This window comes from Argentina silus (genome assembly GCF_951799395.1).
Source record: "Argentina silus genome assembly, chromosome: 9".
NCBI classification, from domain to species: Eukaryota; Metazoa; Chordata; class Actinopteri; order Argentiniformes; family Argentinidae; genus Argentina; species Argentina silus.
The window spans coordinates 10551669-10577371 of NC_139663.1; the positions used below are offsets into that span (position 1 = coordinate 10551669).

The following is a 25703-nucleotide window of genomic DNA, read 5'->3' on the forward strand; positions in this document are numbered from 1 at the left end:
GACACATACTGTATACAAAGTACACACACAACACAAACATATATGTGCATTCAGACATATAAAGACATGCAAAGACAGACAGAGACAGACACACTCACACCCCCACATCCCCAGACACACCCTTACCTGAGTGTAACACCAGCTCTCAGCCACAGGGCCGCTGGACATTTCCGCGGGGGGAGGGGGACTCGGGACTCTTGACATCGCCAGCGTTGAGGCGGGTGGGCCTGAGCGGGGCCTAAGCACCAGCCAGGAGGGGTGCGAGGGGGTGGCTGAGCCCAGAAACACACCACCAGGCTGAAGGAGCGCTCAACCAGACCACCCCAAACTGACAACCCCCCACAGCAGCACGCCTGGCCAAGGAGAAGGTCCAGGGAAGAGCGGGAGAACGTCCAGGGAACGGCGGGAGAACGTCCAGGGAACAGCGGGAGAACGTCCAGGGAACAGCGGGAGAACGTCCAGGAAACAGCGGGAGAACCCGTCCAGGGCACCCACAGCCACAGGCAGTAGCACCCCTCACCCTGTATAGAGACAGAGACAGTACAATTAGTATTGGTATGATACACACTGGTAGTATATTATAACCCTAGGGTGGGTGTGTGTGTGGGTGGGTGTGTGTGTGTGTGTGTGTGTGTAAAAACAAATCCTAATTGAGCAGTTACTCTAATTGAGCAGTATTGCTCAGTAAGTAGGACATCACAGCTCTGAATTCATTTGTTTTCAAAGGGCTTCAGCATTCAAAGCACAGCGGCTGCTGGGCGGATTCACTCGGCTTCGGGGAGAAAAGCCCTCGTTTATCTGCCCGTGGTTTCGCCTTTGTTTTGCCTCGAGTGGAGCCGAATGCTGCGCCAGCCAGCCAGCCAATGCTAGGCGCTCTGTGCCCATGGATTGTGGCTCTGAATGAAGGGCAAGGCTAAAGACTTTCATTTGAGGCTGCCAGTGTCCACACACACACTCAACACCACAAGGTTACAGACTACATTGACAAAACACGTAAATTGCATCCTAATCCAAATTTGCCAACTTGTACCCGTCTGTGTGGATGGGTGTGCACGTAAGCATGGATGTTTGGAGTGTGTGTGGATGGGTGTGCACGTGAGTATGGATGTTTGGAGTGTGTGTGGATGGGTGTGCACGTGAGTATGGATGTTTGGAGTGTGTGTGGAAGGGTGCGATAGGCTTGTCCATTCTTTATGTGTCGAATAAAGCCACAATGGAGAAATAACAATGGCCATAGTGGAACCATCTCGTTCAGTCTCTGCGGTGAGTTCTGTGAATTTCCTCCTTACTTTTCTTTCAGTTTGTCTTAACTTCACCAGGAAAGTCCCTTGAAAGTAAACATTTCTTTTCACAAAAACATAAAATGGTCATCTTGGGATCAATTTCCTCTCATTTCTCGGTTGCCCTTCTCTCTTGATCTTACCCTTTCTACACACCTCAAAATGAAGCCATCACAGGGTCTCGAGGTAAAGTTGAGACTCTTTCTTCCTCTCCCTTTTCTCACTCAACCTGAAACAGACCCCTGTCTCACAGCCAGAGGATCCCTTCTGCTTTGCTACTTAATTAGTGACTGATTGAAAGGGAAGTTCAGGACCTGAGAGAACTTGCCAGAGACTGTGTGTGTGTGTGTGTGTGTGTGCGTGTGTGTGTGTGTGTGTGTGTGTGTGTGTGTGTGTATGTATATGAGAGAGAGAGATAGAGCAAGAGAGTGAAAGAAGGGGGAAGGAAGGAGAACAAGAGAACGAGAGAGAGAGAGAGAGGGGGAAAGAGGTCCATCTCCTCTGCCTGAATAATAAGAGTGGGAAGTAGAGATGAAAGATGACACACAGACCTCCACAGCCACGACTTAATTAACGCTAAGCGATAACTTTCCATTGTCTGCATCTGATCTTTCTCAATTCACTGCCCCCCATTTCTTCTTTTGTGCTATTTGTATCTGATGAAAAACACTGGTGGCATTTTCGCTCAGTAAAACAATAAAATATTAATCACAAAAGTTGGAGAACAAGGCAGCCCTGATTTGCAATTTAAATTACCTGAGACTTCCTGGCAATTAATTATAGTCTGCGTGAGTGAGGGAAGGCGTGTGCGCATGTGCGCGTGCGTGTCTGTGTTTCTGTGTGTATGAATGTACGTGTGTTGACATAATAGACATAATATATATACACAATATATTGCTTTTCCTAAAGCTTTTCTAGATCCTGTCTCTCTCAGTGTGCTGCCAAGCAATCAAGAAAAGAACATGACAATACTGACAGGCCCGCTAACAACCTCACAGCTTTCTAAATAGACCCAGAAGACACTTAACCAGAATAAAGCACAAGATTTCCTTTTTTCCTTTTCTTGACAAACATCAAGAGCACCAGAGGAACGGCAGTAACAGGGATGAGAGATGGCGGAGATGGGTGCTAATCGTAGTACTTCGGCACTAGAAACGTCTTCCGACATTCCACTCATCCTTAGGACAGCCTGTGACAGCGCCAATGGATATCATGAGTAATAGATGATAATACACAACCAGGCACTGAGAAAGATAAATACGGCCACACACACACGCAACAGCCTACGAGAGAGTTTGCGCTCCCCAAAAAAATAATGGTTAGACAAAGCAGGAGGTAATGACACTGGTGTGTGTCAAATCGAGTCACAGTGTGTGATCCCACTGGTTACATTCACACCAAACACATCCTCCTGGAGTGACGAGATGGGGAGAGAGAGAGAGAGAGAGAGAGTGTAAAGAGGGAGTTAAAGAGGAAGAAGGGAGAGTGGTGGTGTGTGTGTGTGTGTGTGTGTGTGTGTGTGTGTGTGTGTTGCACGAGTGCGAGAGAGAGAGAGAGAGAGAGAGAGAGAGAGAGAGAGAGAGAGAGAGGCTGCCCACCACCCACATCACATTACCTTGTCCCAGCCCTTCCCTGAGACTACTGCTGTGGGCACCCGCAGGAGGAAGAGGAGGCCTAGAGCACATTTATATTCATTACACAGACAGCCATCTCACTCTGCCAGTAGAGTCTCCATCTCACTCCCCTACCCCCCCCCCGCCCTCCTCCCCCCCACCCGCCCTCCCGCCCTGTCACACACAACTACAGGAAGGACAGGAGACTCATGGTCAGAATGACAGACTACACTGACGGATGGACAAACAGTCCCTGGATCCCAAATAAACATGAGGGCTGAGTGATGTTATGTCATCTTCGTCTCTATTATGAGAGACAAACATGGGGGCTGGCGAGGAACTAGTCCAGACACTAGAGCCTGGAGGATGTGGGCACCGCTAACCATGCCTGTGTCTGTGTTTTCCCAAAGCCACTCATCTCTGATCCAGTTTGGCTGTGCAAAACATCTCCTTTTGAGGGATGTATAAATAAACAGACCCACATAAACACATCCCTGGATAAATAACAGAGAGGTAGTCCTACACACGTGTGTATACAGTAGGCTAACATCCCATACAAAATCGTGTAGTGAAATATACATCATGCCAACAACATGTCGACATATGGCGGGAACTTAAAGAAGGCAAGCCTGCTATGAAATAGGAGGTGCCGGATGACGGAATAGAGGATGGAGAAATTCTTTAAAGCTATTGTGAAAAAAATAAAGAAATAATAATAATAGTATTAAAAAAAACATTACACACAACGACTCTCCATTTAAATTCCCTTTCACTGGCAACATGAAAGAGAAACATGAAATACACGGCACCACCCACAAGTCTCTCCCTCAGGGCCGCACTTCCTGCTGGGACAAGGAGACGGGAGCTGTCGAGCTGAGACACTGCCACCAGGTGGACAGGGGGAGGAGGCGCAGCATGGCAGGGAGCAGGATTAAGGCACAGGCGGGGGGGCATAAGGTTGATTTGGGGGGGGGGGGGGGTCACCTTGCGTGGCGCTAAGAATGAGAGCATGAAAACATGCCAGATCGATAGCTAGCACAGAGAGAACATTATGCAGAACATCATGAATGTAATGAAACACCCACACACTCATTCTATTTACCACTTTCAACCCACAAACCCCCCCCCCCCCCCCCCTAAGAAATCTGACTGACAGAGGGTTAATGAAGTCTGTTAATTGTAAGGTCAGATTCCATTAAAAGCGGACGAGCGTGTTGATGAAAGAGCGGGTAAGCGTATGTAGATGCATCGGGGAGATTGCGTTGGCTAGAGATTGATCAACTGAAGGAGCCGGGGCCCCCCCATTTTAAAAACACACAAAGACCCCCAGGTTCCCCACCAATTAAACAGCCTTGAGGAATCATAAGAGATGGATGAAACACACTGTGTAATTAGATATCCAACGCTTCCACCTGCAGGCAGGCGCGTGGTGAGGAGCAGAGGGAGGCCCCCCCCCGCTCTCCTGTCTCTCTCTCTGCTCTGTAGAACACAGGTCAAACAGGTCACATGAACGGGCGCAGGGCCGAGGTGAGGTACATGTGGTAGGAGGGACTAGTAGGAGTGACAGGGACAGGTAATCACGACAGTTACATGAAAGGAGAACAGCTAACGTTATTTTGGGGTGAAGGCCTACGAGGTATAAACTGATCATTACAGGCAACGTATGGAAGGAGGGTAACTGACAGGAGAGGGAGGATGTAAACCAGAAGTAACGGTAGAGTAAGAGGAGCAGAAACAGACATGAATGACAAGAGAAGACTGTACAAATAGAGAGTAACAGCAGGAAGGATTGACCGTCAAAACCGGCACACGTTTAAACTGTGGCTGTCCGTCCGTCCGTCCATCTGTCTGTCCACCCGCCCAGCCCAGTCGTGATGAAACTCCAGACGCAGAGGGAGCAGAGCGGCGAGCGCCCAGGCGTGACGGGGCCGCGCGTGACCTCGGCGCGAAGGCGGCGGCGGCAGGCTGGGAAGACACTGGAGTGTGTCAGGAGCCGGGGATGCAGGAGGGCGTGATGGATTAAGAGGCGCTCGCATAGACCAAGGCCCTCTGTGAACCGTGGAGAGAGCCCTACTGAGACAACATCACTATCTGTCTCCATATCACTGACCTGACTCTCTCCTCCTCCTCCTCTCTCTCTCACTCTCTTTCTCTTTCTGTGGACACCTCCACCTCATCGAGAGAGAGAGAGAGAGAGAGAGAGAGAGGCTATAGCCCACACAAGTCTGCCGATAAACCTGTCTCACGCTCCCTCGCCTCGCCTCCTCCTAAGCTCCGTCGCCTCGTTCACTCTCTTTGTCTCGTTCCTTTTCTAAATCGCGACCTTCACCCCCTCCCATCATCACTCTCCATGTTGCTCTTCCCCTTCTCCCCCTGCAGTTTGTGAGCTGCCCTGCTGTGTCAGTCAGTCTCATTAAGTCACAGGTCTGAAGCCTTGCTGTCTGTGCTCTCAGTGTGATCTATTAGAGCGGTACACAGTGTAGCCAATGTCCACACCCACGCACACACGCACACGCACCTACCTGAGTGTACTCACAGAGATGAACGCACAGACATACAGTAGGCTAACCAAACATACAGATACACCACAGAAGTAGACGTTTTACCAAAATGAAAACATTTTCTGATAGAGACAAACAGTTGTGGCCTTTAGAGAAGTCCTTAGGGAACCAGTCTGGACCTCTGGCTATTAGAGGGGGCAGCGGCCATAGGTGGGCTCTGACCATCAAAATAAACATTGCTCTCCAGGGAGCATTTTTCTATCCGGTGCCCACCAAGTTGCCTTGAGAGATTTGTTTGTTACATCTGACTTGAAAGAAAAGAGTAATCCTACTTTAACCTTTGCCTCCATGATTCAACTGTTTGTCCACCCCCTATTTAATGTTTTTACCCTGCAGATACTCTGAGGTACCGTTTCAACCCTATGAAGCGAGCACAGCCGGGAAGGGAGGGAGAGGAAGGGGGGAAAAGGTTGGTGTGATACCTTACCCACTGTAATTATGCGATTTATAATTAAAATGCAAATGGAGTGAGAGGGAGTCTCTCTTCAGCTTGTTTGAGCTTTTTTCTTTTCTTTATTATTATTTTTTTACTCTTTTTTTTTTTTCTTTCTCCTTTGTTCCAGTAGTCTAACAGAGAGTAGCCTAAATGGTTTCTGATTGGATCCTGCCAAGTAAAGACACACTTCAGATAGATGGGAACGTCAATGTGCGTACTGAAACGATCTGAAACTGGTCGCCTGTTTACTTTCCCCCCCCCCATCAAGTAATCTTAGACCTTCTAGATGGCTGGTTCCCCATTGTGAGAGTCTGACCAAGAGATAAATGTGTTGCAAAAAGGTTAGCGCGGTACAAAGATAGAGCTACAGTAGAAATCCATTTAACCCAAACCTCTGTCACATGCAACATGCTGCAACCCACTAAGCAACAAAGAGAAACACTCTCAAACGACTAATCAAGGCATTTTAATTCAAAGAAGCACATGAGAGAGAAAAAGATGACAAAAAAGAGGAGAACATTAGCTTTTTTTCTTTCTTTTAGTTGACATCCTTTAGTTTGACTTTGCCAGGTAACATGCTTCCGCCTCAATTATCCGCCTCCAGTGGATTTCAAACGCATTTTGAGAGGACCGGAGAGCTTGGTAATTAGCATGAGTCCTTGCTCATAAAGGGACCAAAAAACAAAGCCTGTCTTTAGCTCCGTTTCTTTATCTCGTCCAGCCGCCTAATCTCCTCTGCTCCTGCTCTTCTCCCAAATCCCATTGGTGCGGATGTCGGCACTCACTCAATATGCCAACAGGTTTGCTTAAACTTTCGCTGACCGAAGCCGGTGTGCATTCTGTGTTTTTTCCTGTTCCCAGGCTTCAGCTTTGTTGGGACAGTCAATCACGACCCCTGACTAGCTGATCTTGGGCCAGGCCACTGAACTATACAGAAGCTGCAACAGACGCTGAAAGACAAGCTGATCGCATAACAAAACCTCTAAATGTAATGTAACAAGACATCGACTATCAATATTTAATGACAAGGAAGGGTCTACCCCCAAGGCCTATTCCCATCCAATAAGGAGCCTAAAAGGGTATCAATAAACATGCTCGTTTCATTATGTAGCCTCAGTCGATAATCCTCAATCCCGTTATAAATCACGACTCGGACACATGACCACGTTCCCCCACATAAATACATTCACATCTCAGTAGCCTTTTAAGTCCAGTTCATACAGAATCCATTTGCTTTTTGTATAACAATAATATTCATAATATTCATATAATAAGGGCCAAACCCCCCCCCCCCACCGCCCCATGCAATGTTTTCCATTTTAATGTGGTTTAAAAGCGTGTCAGCTTGCTGGAGTGCGAGAACGTAGCCTCAGGTAATGTAGTACTGCTACTGCATTTCCCTGGATGGCCATAAAGGCTCATTTCAACGAGGACCAATTCCATTTTACCTTCATCCCTCACTCCAATTCTGCCCCCTCCTCGACACTCCTCACCCCTTCTCTCCCTGCTTAATGCATCTCTCCCCTTCTCTTCTTCCTTCCCTTCGTACTCTCTCTTACTTCCTCCATCCATCCCCCCCTCCCCCTCCCTCCGTCTGTAAGTCTCCTTCCCTCTCTTCTCCAAACAATTATAATGATGAACCGTGCCGGCAGCAGTACAAGTCGCTGGATTTGTGAGATGCCGTCTAGAACGGAGAGAATGTGAGCAGAGAGAGAGAGGGGGGGGGGGGGGGAGAGAGAGAAAGAAAGAGAGAGACAAGAGAGGAAGTAGGCAGGGGTTGTGTGGGTCTCCCCAGGTCCACGGCTGCTGAGAGGAACAGGGAGAATAGAGAGAGGAAAAGAAGGGGGGAGAGCTTTTTTTCTTCTCATTAAATAAGGAAACCTGTCATTTCATACCCCTTAACAGAGAGACACTCGGCTGGCAGTGAGGGTCAAACACCAAGGACCAGACCGGGCTCTCCCCAGCTCCTTCCCTCTCTGAGAGGCTTCTCACACTTCACACTTGAGGAGAAAAATATAGTCATGGACCCAGAATAGTATGTTGGTGTGAAGCACAATGTGTGAACTTCCTTTACTGCTCTCGACATCAGCATATACGCCAGGTGTGTACAGAAAGAAACAAAGAAACAAAGAAAGACACACACACGCACGCCCTTCAGTGGGGCCAATTAAGATGAACCCTTTCGCTTAACTGTCACGGCAGCGCGCTGGAACGCTGCGATCAAGGCCAATCGCCTGTCACTGGGAGATGACAGGGTGCACCCTGGCCCTGTGCCCGCCACCCCACCTCTCAGAGGATTCTCCCTGGGTTCTACCAGAGAACACACAGCCTGACTCCCCCCCCCTTATCCACTGTCAGCCTACACTGAGACCAAGCAGGTCCATTCTGCACCATCAACCCCCTGTGGAATACGCATGCACCAGAGGAGCACCGATGCTTACCCAGCATGCAGGACAACAGAAACCATGTAAGAGGTGGCCGGTCCAGATAAAAAGAGAGTCTGGAGGTCAGCCTACGTATGGGACCATCACTCCATGCCATTTCATTGACACTAAAAACAGCAGGAAACAATCTGTTTTTTGGACAAAACACAATAACACAAGCAGAAAGCTGGGTACCAAACAAAAGGAAGAGAGGTGAGAGTGGAGAGGGGAAAAAAAAAGAGGGTGAGAAATGGAGGTAAAGAAAGGAACCCGGTCTTATTGTGCTGTGCTGCTCTTTTCAGGAGAAGGAAAGGAGGGAAAGGTAGCAGCACTAATAAGTTCATCTCTATCCGTCTCCTGCTCGCCATGCGACAGGGGCCACTCCTCTGTGTGGCCCGACGTCACTCTGCCTCCCAATTACCAGATCTACACACCCCCTCTTACTCTACACACACACACGTACACACACGCACACACACCGTCCCTAATTTACATTTCAGCAGTGCTATTTTAAACGCTCACTAATAAAGCCATAAAAGATGGGATCGACTTTTGAAAGTCTAAATTCCTCATTCTCACCTTTTATATATACACTTTCCATGCATTAAACAGTGAGCAATGCAGCAAGCCAGTGGGTGAATACATTTAAGAAGGTGTAACACTTGAACTTTGGAAAAAGAATTCAATATACACTCACAGAACACTTTATTAGGAACACTATACTAATACTGGGTAGGGCCTCCCTTTGCTCTCAAAACAGCCTCAATTCTTTGTGGCATTGATTCCACTAGATGTTGGAAACATTCCTTTGAGATTCTGGTCCATGATGACATGATTGCATCACGCAATTGCTACAGATTTTTCAGTTGCACTTTCAAGCTGTGAACCTCCCGTTCGACCACATCCCAAAGGTGTTCTACTGGATTCAGATCCGGTGACTGGGAAGGCCACTGAAGAACACTGAACTCATTGTCATGTTCATGAAACCAGTTTGAGACAACTTTTGCTTTGTGACATGGTGCATTATCATGCTGGAAGATAGGTAAATCATGGATGAAGATGGTCATGAAGGGATGCACATGGTCAGCAACAACACTCAAATAGGCTGTGGCATTCAAGCGATGGTTGATTGGTATTAACGGGCCCAAGGTGTGCCAAGAAAACATTCCCCACACCATTCCACCACCTCCACCATGAGACGGGGTACAGGTGTTCCTAATAAAGTTCTCAGTGAGTGTACATAGAAATGCCACCTCACAGAGCTACGGTGGGGGAAAAGCTAATTGTTTCTTTTTAAAGCACTGTGGTTATGATGCAGTGTTGACTGCGTCTAGAAGCCTCCGTGACTGTGTGGAGGCTGGTCTCTAAATGCCAGCGTCTACTGATCCCCAACAACAACAGCCTGAGACATCGGAAATGTAAAGGTTTGCAGCTAACAACCTGATGCCAGGCCATCTGACTGTCTCCCGCTGAAGCATGTTGTCCACTTTGAATCTAATTAAAACAGCCAGGTTCCTGGCTGGACCAGTATATTAACTGGGCAGAGAGCCTTGCACAAAGCTGGGGCCAACCGGCACCAAAAACCACACGCCCAGAACTCCATTAAGATAAGGCCCAAAAAATAACAGTGCTGTAAGTGGGGTGACCCCGTAGCTCTCCTTCCCAGGCGGATCTCTCCTAATCTATGTTAAGGTTAAGTGTACCTACGCTGCCTTTCAATATTGTTCTTTGTGAGGGGCCCCTTTTTGAGTCATCAGATGGCGTCCGCTCCTCTAGCCTCCTCTGAGGCTGGAAATGCCAGGCCGATAAGGCCGGTCTACTGTGGGTCACGCACGAACACACAACGCTGGGTGACATTTTAAAAGTCTGCACTGCATCTCCAAGCAGATCCACACACACACACCTAGCCTCTCTCTCTCTCTCTCAATTCTGGCTCCACATAAACTCGACAGTTTTTTAGCTCTGTAGTCCTGCAGTCTAGCCTGTCTGTCTGTCTGACTATGCTGGAGTTGTTCAAGTTAACTTTATCCACATTATTTTTTTATTATTTTTTTAAATGGCTCTGATAAATCAATCATCTTGGGCCTCTTTTGGTAAAGAACCTCTCAGAGATTAACACACTCTAATGGAGTAATTAGAGTCTGGAACATTCCAATCTCTGCCCGGCCAATCAAAAGCACCGGAGAGAGACTGATTCTGTTCCAGGAGACAAGGGGAGATGGCGACAACACCAGACAAAGATGCCGGGAGAGTGATGGAGTGAGAAAGTCATGGTAGAGGCAGAGAGAAGAGATGCGGGGAATGACAAAGAAGGAGGAGAGCCAGCCGCAGACTTTTTTTTCTTTTTTTTTTTTTTTGCCCTTCATAAATTTGGCAGCACATTACTGCCTGAGGCAATGAATATAGCAATAAGACAATTGGACCCACACAGATGAGGAAGGGTATAGAATCCTGATTTACTTCACAGAGGAAGAGAGAATGGATGAGTAGCATGAGAGGGGTGTGGCGGAGGAGAGAGACAGTGTCCGTCCGTGTGTGTGTGTGTGGCCCTTCAGGAGGGACCCTATCGGAGGAGAAATATAAATAAAACACAATCATTAACCAACCAACTCCAAACTTAACAAGCAGCTGAGAGAGACAGGGGGAGCCATCGGCTGAGGAGCTGCAGGGTTGCTGCGGCAACTGGAATTAGAACCAGGGATAACAAGAGAGCTGAGATTGTGATTGAAGTGACAGAGACCGAGAGAGAGAGAGAGAAGAAGAAGAATAAGGGATTGAGGGAGTCAAAAAAGAGAGGAATCAAACACCTTTCCAGGTCTGTCTGGAGGTTGCCAAGCAACAGACAATGCCAGTTAAATGAATATAGAGAGCAGTTTATCATCAGACGGGTGCGGTGCAAGTTAATATGTCACTACAGAATTACTGCAAGTCCGAGAGAAGTTCAATAAATGTGTAAACCAGGGCTGTGACAGTCATGGATTTTTGGGTAACGGTCAGCTGTCATGCAAATAATCGTTATAACCGTCATAACCGTTTCACAACAGGGACAGACTGGGGGGGGGGGGGGGGGGGGGGCTGAAAATTCTATCTATTATTAGGCCTCTCCCTTTAAGTTCCGTGCCAGGAGCACGAGCATACTTACGTTGTCCGGCTTGAGGCAAGACCAGACAGTTTGATAAGTAGATGGTCTGTTGTAGCAAAACTGTAGCAATTGTTAATAATTATTATTTTACACTCATGCCATTCGGTAAAGTACAAAATCCACATTTTCAAAATCAATGTATTTAAACGTTTTTACGACCGCCAGTAAGCGCATAACCGTCACAGCCTCAGTGTAAACTGCTTCAAGTGCCGTCACATACGGCCACCCAGGTGACACATCTGTCTCCTCATATACCTGTCGGTGACAACTACACTGAAGCAGACAAAAACTTGTTGAGACTTTAATGCTTAAAGATAAAGTAATAGCAAAGTAGGCCCAAAAGAAGACCTACGACCCTGGTCAAGCCTCTTACTAACTGACCACATTTTTTAAAATCATATCAGTGTCAACAAAAGCTGTTGCATTAAGTCCAGGAGAAGTTTCTCGATAGACTTTCACTCTCACTTTGTTGTCTCACTGACAATCGCCAGATCACCATAGTTTCAGTTCTCATTACACCACCTCTGTGTTCTGAGTCAGTGTCCTGGTTTCACAGCCTAACTGGGCCGGTCCACTGAGCTGGGCGGGGTCCGCTGGGTTCTCCCGGGTCACCCCTGCGCTGTGAATGGAGGCAGCGAAGCGTTGGTAGCCGCTTTGGCCAGGCAGCCGGCGGGGGTGAGTGACAGGTCAGGTGAGCGGCGCCGGTCCACTCAGGCGTGGTGAGCCAGGGCCTCTGACTGATCTGAAGTGGCGTCAATTACCTGGAGCAGCGGAGCGTGAGGGAGGGAGGGGACGAGGGGGACAGGCCTGAGACAGAGCCACTGACAGAGGGGGAGGGGGGGTTACGATGAGTGCGATCCAGTGACAGGTCCTCTAATGACCCCCCCCCCCTAAGATGTCTCTATCAGACCCCCCCCTGTGCTAATTACTCTGTCTCTATAAAGAGTCACTCGTCACTGTGATCACAGCATAGGGGCTTTCACTGCAGGGTCAGCACAGGCCACCAATCACACGGTCTCTCTCACTAACACACCGACAGACACAGTAATACACTCACATACCATCTTACATCGCTCTCTCTCAAAACACACACACTTTTCATTTTTCCACATCCTTTAATAGAATTTTGCGTTACACTTCAGCCTTGTCAGCGACAGTTGAATCCCACATCTAGGTATATCATGTACCCACACATCACATCCACTACTGTATTTCCTTTTCCTCCCATAAATACTTCTCTCTTCCAATTCTGTTATTCCTGGTCCAATCTTTCTCCCCCCCCCACCACCACCACCACACCCCATCCCATCTCAGTCTCTTCCTCCTCACTCAAGACACCAGTTCCTCCCTTCCCCCCCCCCCCCCCCCCCCCCCATTTCCCAATATTGGTACGCACCAACGTCTCCCCCGGATCTTCACCCCATTTGGTACTCACCCAGATCAAAGTCCCTCAAACATCTGTGCTGCTGGCTGCTGCCATCGCTAGGCCAGCTGGACCCTCTGTCCGTCAGTCTGTGAGCGTGGCCCTCTGTCTGTCTGTCTGTCTGTCTGTCTGTCTGTCTCTATGTGCACGTGTCAACTGTTTATCTGGGCTTCCCGTGAAGCTGAGAGAGGAAGAATGCAAACACAATACATTAGTGAGAGAGCATGTGCGTGTGCACATAAATAAGTCCCCAGCCTTTTAAAAAATTCCTTGTATTGTCTGTTGGGTACAGGGACCTGAGTGTTTATGAGAGTGCTCACGTGTGCGTGAAGGCAATACCAGACAACCATAAATATGCATAATAGACAGTAGGCATGAACTGAGGTCACTATCTGTATCTGTTATTCTGTATGCATGAAATGAAAAAAAGAGACCCTCCAAGAAAATTGTCTATAGGACCTCTGAGCAAGACAGGCTTAACAATACAATGAAGCGTTGCTCATCAACCATAAAATGTTTATATATGATAGAGTAGTCTGCATTAAATTCATTTTTGAGAAACCATTGGCCTAGAATAATATGCGCAGACTGTAAACGAATGAAGTGATCGAATCAAGCAAATGATTGAGAAACTGATTCTGTCAAACCATTCAATGAGAGTCAGCAGCGGAGCTGTCGCCGGTTCAAATCAATAGTAGATAAAACTGGCAACTTTTAAAATGTTTTGGCGAAACGTCCGGATGAAAAATTGGAAGGTATGTTAGTTACCAACAAAACAGCAACTAGGGCAAAGACCACTTCTCCCCCGCTGCCGTGTGTGTGTACAGTATGCATGTGTGATGGATGCTTGCTCTCAACACAGGGAGAAAATCAATCTCTCTCTCTCTTTCTTTCTTTCTTTCTTTTCACACGTTTTCTTCTGATCTTTATCAGAATTTAATGGATGGGGGGATGTGGGACGCAAAAAACGAAAGTATCGCGATAACAGCCGTTACGTCTTTATCGGATCAAAACATAATTCGATATGCTAATTATTGCTATCGTTATATCACCCAGCCCTATGTCTGTGCCTGTATGTCAGTTCTGCCTCAAATGAAAATCCTCATGTCGTCGTCCCCCCCCGCCTCACCTCTACCACCATAAACATGCCTAAGGAAGCCTCGTCTCTCCCCCCCCCCCCGCCTCACCTCTACCACCATAAACATGCCTAAGGAAGCCTCGTCTCTCCCCCCCCCCCCGCCTCACCTCTACCTCCATAAACATGCCTAAGGAAGCCTCGTCTCTCCCCCCCCCCCAGCAGAGGGGCTCTCTCACCGAGGTGTCTAATTAGAGGTGAGAGGCAACACAGCAGAATTATCAAACACTTTGTCATGAGCGGTCTGAAAATAATCGGCTATACGCTCACTAGCACGTCCAACGAATACTCTAGAGCTGATGGGAGAGTTGCTTATGAGTTTATTTTTCGTTTTGAAAACAAAACGCGACGTTCTTATTTTGAGGACGTGAAGAAAAGCTAAGCTAAACTGAAATACCATTCGGACTAGAAATTGCTTTGTGACACGTACTGAATGCTTCGTGCCTGTTTCCCCTCTCTTCGGGCTACCGTGCCATTGCCCCATGGGCCACCACTACAAAGAGAGGAGAGAGGGGGACTGAATGAATGAATGAAATCATCTTAAGACCCTCAGGTTTACACATACCACGGAAATGTCAATCAGATGCCAAATACAGAGGTAAAATACTCGCAAGGAATGTGAAAGTGCCTTTGCGGTTCTCAGAGATAGAGAGATGTGTGTGTGTGTGTGTGTGTGTCAGAGAGAAGGGGAGAGGGTTGATCAATACCCCACCTGAAATGAATATGTGAGTGTGCCTATTGATTGAACAAGCACATGTGTATTCAAAACTTGACTACAACAGAGACATGAGTCAAATCAATACGTTGCGCTTCCAAAATCTGTTTAATACCTCCTGGTTCAACGCACACTTTTAACAGGCAAAATGGGGATTGCTGTGATAAGAGAAAACGTGTGTACGTGCCCATATCAATATGTGGGGTGGAGAGGGGGTGTCTCTGTTCTTCTGCTGTTGGCAGAGCTATGCCCCCCCAAGACGAACAGACTAACAGCAGCAACTCTTTAAATCAGTTTACCAGGATGCCTTCTGTCCTCTCTACTTCTCTGACCTGAGCCCTGACCTCTCTTTGCCTGACGGATAGACAGGCAGCCATTGGTCAGTGGTGTGGTAATGAATTCTGACGGGAGGAAATGAGGGCCGACCTGGAGTCTATAATCCTATAATCAGGTTGGGTAAATGGTGGGGCCTGGCCCTCTTGCCTCCCAGACCTCTCCGTCCGTTCGTCCCCCCCCCCTGGCCCTCCAGCCCTCCGTGTCCCCCCCCCCCATCCCTTCCTGTCTCTCCTGCCACCGCCATCCCTCCTGCCTCCTGGTCCCTCACGTCCCCCAGCCCTCTCTGCCCCCCCTGCCCTCCCTGTTCTGCTCATCCCCCACCAGTGAGCGCTGACTCATTTGAACAGAGAAGAGGAGGGCGAGATGACAACACAGACACCCAATGCCAAACATCCAGTCAAGCCTGGATGGCATAGAGAGAGGCCCCCTAAATCCCCTGAATCCCTGATCCCTGCCTCCATATGAGAGAGCAGGCCTTACATAGTCAGGACAGGAAGGAAGCAGGATGGAGTTGAGAGACAGGGGGATGGTGGGGGGGTGGGGGGGCACGGCGGCGGCGGGGGGGGGGGGGGGGGGGGGGGGGGGGGTTACTAAAGTGCTTGAATAAAAAAAAAAAAAAAGAAAGAAAGACAGAAGAAAATGGAAACCAGAGAAAGCTAAGAGAGAGAAAGAATGGGAGATGAGCGGATGAAGGAAGGCAGGATGAAAGATGGGTCGATGTACTTCAGGCTGATGAAAGAGCAAGAACACGAGAGAGAGAGAGAGAGAGAGAGAGAGAGAGAAGGGTAGCAGCAGCCCAAACAAAAGGCAAAGGAAAAGACAGGATTAAAAAAACGAGACAAGACAGGATTGAAGACAAATTAAGCAGAGGACGGAAAGGGACTGGGAGAAATGGGGATAGACATAAAAAGACATGTCAGGCTTAATATGCCAAAGAGGAAGGAAGGAGAAAAAGGAGAGAAGAAGAAAGGCCCGTTCCTCTCCCTCTCCTCACCGCTGCTGAAACACCCCCCCCCTCTCCCCTCCCCCCCAGAAGACTTGAAAAAGAGGAATACTTGGAAAGAGGCAGCTCGGTAGGGGGTCACATCAAGCGCTTGACTACGTTTAAAAAGAGCCACGAAGACAGAATAACTGTCATCCAGGGCCAGTCAACCCTGTGTTGCTGCCTACACATAGGCGGTGAGTAGTAATACCGTCACACTTAAGGGTTTATATATGGGCTTTTCATACATACAATATGCACACACACACACAGTTGACTTTTCACAGCCACACACACAATAAATGACATGTCTTGTCTGACAAAGTAAGAATGCACACATGATGAAAGAGATTTTCTTTCATCGCTACTTTACACCTAGCGAGAACTTTCTCTACAAAACAAAAAGCGGCACTCCAACCAGGGGAGGCACACACACATGGAGACACACAGATGCATATATACACACACACACACACACGCACCACCCCCCCACCCCCCCCCCCGCGCATCTTGCAGACCATTTCATGAACTCACCTCTCCCCCCTTCATCTCCTAACCTCTCTACCTTTTTTCTTTCTCGTTCCATCCCATTCTTCTTCCCTTTTCCACTATTACGTGCCCTCCCTTCCATCCATCCCTCTCCCTCAATCTCTTCCTCTGCCAATCCACAATAACAACCATTCCAGAAGGAGGGCCATCAATCTTGTTCAACCAGAACAGAGCACGAAAGAGTGCCAAGGCTACAGCAGATTACTATCTCTCCTTACCACCGCACACCGGACAACACATCAGGGGGTTGGAGGGGGGTGGGGGGCCGTGGGGTGGGGTGTCGAGGGGGGAGGGAGGAGATATCTAGAGGACAGGCAGGCAACACAGAGGTTAAAAAAGAACACTCCCGAGTCCCCAACACTCACTGCAACACTAACATCCCACTCATCATGCCCAAATCCACTGAAAGAACATAAGTATGTAATAACTATGTAATAACAACGCTTTAGACCGGAAAAGGTGTTCTCTAAAGACATAGCCTCGGCTACAGTAAGTGAACGACTGGGCGTATGTCTGCTTACATAGCGGTAACCTTCATAACATATCAGTGGGGGGCCAGGTTAACCATACATAGATATGGGTTTATCGTCACTTGCAAGCGGACGAGTGTGTTAGAAGAGGACAAAGTGGGGTGAAGATAAACATAGGGGTGGAGCAGGGCATTATGCAGTAGCGGTTGGGGAGGGGGGGAGGGGGAGGGGGGGAGGGGGGGGAGTATCATACAGCAGCTGATGTTTATTCACTTGTCAAAATGCTGCAGGCAAAAGACACGGGTGAGTGTTAGACGTGTGTATGTGTCACTGACAGTGTTGAACCAGAGCACATTTCCAATTTTGGGGAAAAAATAGGGATTTAAAGAGAACAGAAGGGGGTGGGGGGGGGCGGGCGTGTGTGTGTGTGTGTGTGTGTGTGTGTGTGTGTGTGTATGTATGTGTGTGTGTGTATGCGTGTGTGCGTGCGTGCGTGTGTGTGTGCTTGCGTGCGTGCGTGCGTGAAGGAGGGTTGATATGTATTCACATGCCGGGATGGAGGGAAAGGAGAGGCGGGGACGTGACCTTGCAGCCGAGAGGGGTTTTTTAACGAGCCGCCTCACTGCTCTGTGTGTCGCTGTGGCTGCCTATAATCCACACTCTACGTCTGTGCCACCACCAAGGCCAGCCATCTACTCCAGGGAGAAACGGGGTGGGGGTAGGGGGGCTGTCGGCTGGGGGGGGGGGGGGGGGGGGGGGCTGATTCTTGACAGGAGATCAGATGTTACATATCCAAGCTTCTCCTATTACCCTCTACAAGTGTTACACGCTTAGAGGAGGAATAACAAATGATCACTTAGCTCCACTAAATTAGCAATGTCGGCCCTCTTCACGACGCCTAAAAGCTTGCCATCTTTGCTACGTCCTCATTACGGTTACACTTTCCGATGTGATTTGTTTTTTTTTGTTTTTTTACTGAAACGTTATCAACTTTCTCTCCGTACCTCACGTTGCCACCTCAGAATGGGAGCCGGAGAGGAAGGGGAAGGTTAAACTTAGATCTGTATACACCCTTCCACAGGCCTGACGAGGGATCAGTGGAGCTCAGGGCCTTCTGTGCCACACAGGGAGGAGAGGTATGGCTCCGTGATAAAGACTTTGACACTAACTTAATCACTGATAATTGATTCGGCTGGTGGGGAAGGTGCAACATTAAAGGATAAAAAAACAGCAGCAAGCAGCGCTGGCAGGGTCTAATAGGAGCTGATGGCTGTCAGAGAGTTTGATCACACAGGGAAGAAGCCCCTTTAAAAAGACACACACACACACACACACACACACACACACACACACATACTCATCAGATCACTATCAGTGCACAGCCACTCAGGACCCTCAAAGGGGCTTTGATCAGCCGAGGGGCGAGGAGAGTGAATGGACACAGGGGTGAGGGTGAGGACGAGGCGCGCCCCCCCCCCACCCGCCCCCTCCCCCTCCCCCACCCGCCCCCCCCACACACACACATACAGACAGACACAGTGGAGAGAGGGGGAGAGGGTGATGGACACAGGGGTGAGGGTGAGGACGAGGCGCGCCCCCCCCACCCGCCCCCCCCACACACACACACATACAGACAGACACAGTGGAGAGAGGGGGAGAGGGTGATGGACACAGAGAAGAGGAGAAGAGAGGAGAGGGAGGGAAGGACAGAGAGAGGGAGACAGGAGAGAGGGACAGACACACACACAGGAGAGGGACAGACACAGGACAGAGGAGAGAGGGGCACTCGCACAGTTGAATGTCCTTCCCTATGAGAAGCTAAGCATGTTCAAAGGGGATTCTGCCTCGATGGCTCCCCCAAAGTTTGGTCAATCACCTTGTGCCTAAAGTTCAGCAACCGCTTAACCGCCCTTGCTTAGCTTTTTTTGAGGTTGCATTTGTAAAATAGCCTCCAAAATCACAGGCCATCAAAGCAGCAGTGAAGTGAATGATGGAAACCCATAGTGACAGTGACAGGGGGTGATGCGTATGCAATAGCAGCTGATTGGATGTATGAAGATGGAAGGGGCCCTGTAATAGACAGAGCATTCATGAATTTCCCAGCCTTCCCTGACCACAGAGTGAGAGCATGTCTATGAGAGTGAGCCTGATCCGTCATGCTGAAGCTGACATGGCTGGGGGTTCCAATCAAACGATTTACAGAATAACTAAAAAGAGCAACAGAAACCAGCAAGGACAAGACCTTGCCTATTACTGAGGGCTCCTCAAAAACATGCCGACAGCCTTACCCTCCCATATGAGAGGTTTCTGAGCCCGAACAATGAGACACGCGCGCACACACACGCTTCCTTCCTTTCTTGTGCGGCAGCCACAAACACACTAATATCCGTCGCCCCGTGCAAAGATGACGCGGGATCAAAGAGGTTACAGATCGTTTAACAAGCTGTAGGAGGTGCCTTTAGTGGTAGACTGCAGGGGTCTGACATCCTGCCACAGAGATGGAGGTGTGTGGAGCGAGGGAGGAGAGGTGGAGGGAGGGAGAGAGAGACTGAAAGAGGAGGAACGAGAGCCAGGATGCAAATGAGAGGCTGCCAAGCAAGAAGAAAACCGACAGGAAATCGAGGGAGAGACTATGAAATTGTTGGCGAGGAGAAGGTGAAGAGAGGAACAAAGCTGACATAATGAAAGAAGTGGGGAAATGTGAGAGATGAAATGGTAACGCGAGAGATGTTAGCACACATCCTACGTCGGACAACATCGGATTACCCAAATGGTCCTTCAGAAAGTACTACACACAAACAAAAAAACATGAAGAGAAGAAAGAGAGAAAGGTAGGTATAAAGCAGGGAGACGTTTCCTGCAGAGGCAGCCCAGGGTGTCTCTCTGTCATAAACGAAAGCCTCAGAAAAGAAAGAGGGAAGGAGAGATGGAGAGGGAGACCCATTCCGTGGTGCTCCAGGCTAGACCCCATGCCCCCTGGCTCACCTACCCCAGCAGACACCAACCCTTAGAGGGCACCGGAGACCAGGGCATGGGGTCAACACTCGACCAGCCACCACACGCACGCACACCACAACATTTTTTATTAAAATACATTAAACATGAACTCCCTCTGTCATTATAGAGAATTACCATCTCCCTTGTTAGGCTACTAACTAGTGGGCCTACACAATGCAGTGACCAGCACAACCCCTCTATACTGGCACGCTCCATTTCCCTCAACACCACCGCCACACAGCGATGTCAGCCCTTCCTCATGAATATTCATCAGCCTCATTAACACACAAGTGGGAAAATACAGCATATTGCATGAGCCTTCTATTACTTGGAGACGGAGAGATGAGGGAGAGAAGACGGAGATGAGGGAGAGAAGAGGGAGAGAAGGGAGGAAGAGAGAAAGAAAGAACAAACACAGACGGGATAGAAGATAGAAGAGAGAGAGAATGAAAGGAGGAGAATGAGAGAGGGAAAGAGGAGACTAAACTCTGCCAACACAATTGCTCTTTCGTGAACCACGAGAAAGTGAAAAAGTTGTCCCAGTATTACAAGAGCCAGCATGCACCCCCCCCCCCCCCCTCCCCCTTAAAAGCCCAGAGAAGGCTCTGTGAAAGCAGCGGCAACAGCAGGGAGAGCACTGGGGAATGCATGCTGGGACTTCGAGCCATTTTCTCCTCAAAATCCTCCAGCAACAAAGGCTTCAAACAGCTGCAATTTTCTGCTTATGTCTGGCTGCTCACAACGGCTGTTGAGTGTGAGTGTATGTGTGGAGGAATCCACCTTGGTGTAACTAGGGCTGTTTAGCGAGAGAACCCCCCCCCCCCCCCAACAAAAAATGCACACGTACACACGTGTACAAATACACACACGTGCGCAAAGATAGCAGTGCAGCCTTGTATACAGACTCAAACCCACTCTCTAAACGGCACTTGCTCACAGACACACAGAGACTATTTTCTCTGTTGTAATGCCGTTGAACCTCTTAAGAGGGACGGTCATGGGGGAAATCTCCAACTCTGCAATAGTGTCCTTCGAGGGAACTAGTGAAAAAAGCATCATATTCCTAGGCTTCTCTCTCTGGGTTTTCATGACAGAAAAAGTGGGCCGCTTTGGGGGGGAAGAGATAAGACAAAGTCAGGCAGCACCCAAAAACTTTGTCCCGCCCGTGTCCCCAGCTCTTTAAGGGCTGCCAAGCACCTCGGACAAAAACACCAAACTGTAATTGGAACAGGGCCCAGAAATCGATAGAACTGCTCACATAAGGGGCCTCAGCCAGAGCCATTTCATATTCTACCCTCCATACCTGTTTTTCTGAAAAGAAAAAAAAACACTCAATTTCAGAATGGTATGAACTATCGATTTCACCACCGCAATCCCCTCTCTCTCTCTCCCTCCCTCCCACCACCACCTCTTCATACCTCCACCTCACACTCTGTACCCCCCCTTACCCTGTCCTCATACATCTCCCCCAATCCCCTTTCTAGTTCTATCTTAACGTACAGTAGATTTGTAATCTTTTTTTCTCCATCTCAATCTGGCACACACAAAAAACACTTCACAATCTACCTCCATTAAACCCTGTTGCTCTCACTCTCAGTCTACACACAGAAAACTATTCTGTGTGTGTGTGTGTGTGTCTCTCTCTCTCTCTCTATGCATCCCTTCACCTCTGACATTGAATTTGCACAGCACCTAAACCCACTCCTCTAAAACCTTATATGGAAGATCATCTCTCCAAATACCAAACAGACAACATCTGGAAACTCAACATTTAAAACTGGAACTAGACCGTAATCACACCATCAAGACGATCTATTGCTGTTTTCCCAGGTTTAAATGTCAGAAAATATCAGCACGATTGGATCTGACTTTGGAACCATGGCCACTTTGAAATCACTGCATCACTGCATTCATATTCTGCTGACAGCATCCCGGGGTCAGCAGCAAGGCTACACAACCAGGGAGAGAGAGCCATGCCCAAGATCAAACCTCCAGTCCACACCCATCCACTACTCTCATAAAACCTCCACCAGCATGATTTAAATACATTTAAAATGTCAAATGGAAGAGTGAGCTGGTTTGTGTTTCGCTCTAAAATGGACGCCGTAATAGTGGAGGAGCAGGGGAGATGGGTGTTAGCCTGAGGAATGGGCTGGCGTCTCTTTGAGATTACTTTTCCTCTTAAAACATCCACTTCGTCTGTGTCAGTCCTGCTTCCATCTTGTTATTGGAAAATAGCCCTGTGCGGGAGCGGTGGAAAACCATTCGATACCGGCACTGTCTGCATCAGTCACACACTGACACACACATACACACACAAAATACATTTCATCCTCCATATACGAAACAACCAATAGCACAGGCAGGCAATTGCGACCCCAATCCATATTTCAATTTCCATCCTCTCATGCAAACTAATTCAATACTTGTTGCCTTCTCTCACAAACAACCAGCTATGTGACAAATGAGCTTCTTCTCAAGCTGCAACTTTAATGTGTCTCTCATACACACAAACACACACAATTAATTGATTGAAAGACAGACACACATAAACAGGCCTAACTGAACATGCAAAAATATACAGCCATTATCCACTTAACAGGTAGAGAGAGACACAGACAGTCAGCCAGCCTATAGACTGACAAGGAGAGGCACAAACATAGCCTACACTACACATTACACACATATGCACAAACTTCCACTGGCTGCTAACACACTCCTGTGCTCTTCTCCTCATGGCTCTGTGCCCATGTGGAGTGCTAGGCAGGCGAGTATTAGCGACAAATTTAGGGGCTTAAACAGCGACAGCTTTACGATGCCTGAGCAGCCTCTACGACTCCATTCCTGTCAGATTCCATTAGCTTGCTCTCCCCCGCTCTCTTCGATTGGCTGTTATTCCCAGCAGTTACAGAAGCACCTCACGTAAATAAACCAAATGGCTCGGTCCCCTAGTGTGTGAGGAGGGGCAGGGTGGGGGCCTGTGTAAAGAGCATCTCCAACAGCAGTTGAATTTAACATATCATTACATAGGATGGATGGAGCCGACTACAAAGTGAAAGCTGGCTATGAGTCAGTTGACTGTAGAAAACTAAACTGCCTTTTTTATGGCACTGCCGTAAAAATGTTGTCGTGTTCCATTGAAAAGTGTGGTTAAATCATGAATGCCCTTTACGACATTATAGGCTGTTGTAGCATAATTGATTTGGCTTCAATTGAACAATCACAAGCTTATCCCTTAGGATAAGCTAGCCCATACAGGCCCGTACCAGAGTCTGATTACGGCTATGTCCCTTCAGTATCCCTGGCAGATATGGCTTCAAGGACAGAGGGGTCTTAGCACTGACCAAGATGGATAAGCAGACAACACAGTTCTTCAGGTGATATGTCTTCTCAAAAATTCTCAACTCCCTTTCAACAATATTCAAAGCATGAATATGCAAGATGACAGGAATACCTAATCATATGCAGAGTGTGGAGCAAGGTGTGAAAAACATCAGCTTTCAAACAGAAGAAAGGAAGACAAATGCTACCTTTGTGGTACCCCCTCGCCCTCCCTCCGCTCATCTCATCTATCGAGAGCCACGTCTCCCCACTTATACTGAAGAGAGGATCAGCTGATTTAGGTGTCATACGGGGAGCAGGTGTGGGGCAGGTGAGCGAGTGCTTCAAGTGCAGGTCCAATGAGGGCACCTTTAGGATCAGGACTAGACATTAGTGGGTGCAGTTATTATCTATGCAGTCCCACAGCATTTCTCTCTCGGGCACTACAACAACCAGCTGCTCAACTAAACTCCCCCACGATGACTCCTCCCAAGCTTCAACCTGTATGCTTTTAAAATCATTTACAGAGGCACTCAGGACCACAAGAGACATGGATTATCAAGAACTGCATTATCTACTACAGCTCATTTCAAAATATGTATTTTGTAAAATACCAGCTGTGCCCGAAAACATCCACTTAAAAGACATCTGCTTCAGTCATTTGCTCCGTCTGTGCGTGCTAAACCACTTCTATAACTTCCCAGCTTGCTCATCTTGGGGCAGGACCTTATTCTGCAATGCAGCAACCCTTTAGCCTCTCTATGGAGCTCAGTATCTGGCAACAGACATCCCTGCAGCGCTGCACTGCGCATGCAAACACATCTTGGAGAAGAGTAATGGTCACTATTTGGCAGGATATTGAGACAGATGTGGGAGGCTTCAAACTAAATTGTTTAAACGCGGGCTCATTATCTGGCTAGGAATGCTTTAGCTAACTGACGCACAGGCCCCCTATAATAATTGGTCATGCATTCCTTTCTACATGGCTTGAATCACCATCTTTTCTACATAATCAATTAAAGCTAGCAAATGAATTTGCAAGTTGATTTGCAACCCGTAAAAACCAAACCTAAACTCACACCGAGCTGGCTTCTCTGACTACGCTAGCTGCCGAGCTAAATCAAGTATTTTGGCCAGGACAGGAGTCTGACTAACCCATGAAACGAAAACGTTCAATGGAATGTTCCATGAATGGTGAAGAATATGATCACGCTTATGTTTTATCAGGTGTAAATAATTAGAAAAAGTGCAATCATGACAACGCCAGGTTCCGTTAGCTAGCAAACTGTTAGCTACAAGTGGCTTGCTGAAAAATGTAATTCTAGCTGTAGCTATCGGCTAGCTAGCTAGCTCAACTCGACATCTCAACAGTCGAGAGATGGTTGAAACAAGAGAAAGCTAGCAAGCTATCTTTAAAGTGCCTTACGAATTCGAGCGAGATCTAGCACTCCCACATACATTGCACTCCAGCCCAAGCACGAAAGTGCATGAGTAATATTTATTCTGTAAAATGTTTTCTTTTGTTTTTAAACTCACCTTTCCTTGGCTGTGGTCGGATTTTTTTGACAGCAGTCACTCTACATCCGGGTTATCTGTGACGAAAACACGCCCATACCAAAACATTCGCCATGTGGGCCACTGTCTGCTCGGTTATGTCTGGAAAATGATACATTTTGAAATTGCTACATGATACGGACGGACACATTTCGATAACGTCAAACACACTGTTATGTCTGTTATGATATAGACACTGTTATGATATAGACATTGCATTTAGTACATTACGTGAGTATCTTATAAAGTAGTTTGTATCTGGCAATCGTATATGATCAATTAATCGATCAATGAAATGTATTTGTATAGCACTTAAAGGAGCAGGGCGTAAGTATCTGCCACCTCTGGCCTCTGCGACCAAATTCAGTTTGAATTTCCAAACAACAACATCCTCCCAAATAATAATATAACCCCGAAATGGACTTGCAGTGTTGAATGGCTGTTGTGTTTCTACATGCAAACATACTTCTAAGAGGCAGTCCACTCCCCTATAACACCCCTGGCAGTAACAACATCCTTATATGCAAACAGAGTGTCGGGTAGGACACTCCATTTTAGAAAACGCTTTTCCGGGCCAAAATAATGTTCATACATGAAATATTTCTTTCAAGAGATCTCATTCCCTGATTGTTACCGATTAAACAAAGTCATTACAACCATTAGGTAGCTTTTAGAAAGCTTGAATGTGAGATATTGGACCTTTAAGACAATAGTCACAAAGTGCTTGAACATGAACAAAACAATATATACAATATATACACACTAA

The 25703-nt window shown here is 47.8% G+C and overlaps 1 protein-coding gene across 2 annotated transcripts in view; it reads right to left on the reverse strand.

Annotated features, from left to right (window-relative positions):
- The window catches only part of spop (speckle type BTB/POZ protein), a 47599-nt gene extending 22663 nt beyond the window's left edge, over positions 1–24936 (reverse strand). Inside the window, exons 1-3 of one of the 2 annotated variants that reach the window (XM_083677773.1) lie at positions 24920–24936; positions 12891–13059; positions 127–521 (exon numbers count right to left, since the gene is read on the reverse strand). In XM_083677773.1, coding sequence (XP_083533899.1) covers positions 127–204 — 78 coding nt within the window. In that variant the 5' untranslated portion in view covers positions 205–521; positions 12891–13059; positions 24920–24936. The remainder of the gene's footprint in view (positions 1–126; positions 522–12890; positions 13060–24919) is intronic. The other variant, XM_083677774.1, reaches the window with a different exon arrangement.
- Between the last annotated feature and the right edge of the window lie 767 nt (positions 24937–25703).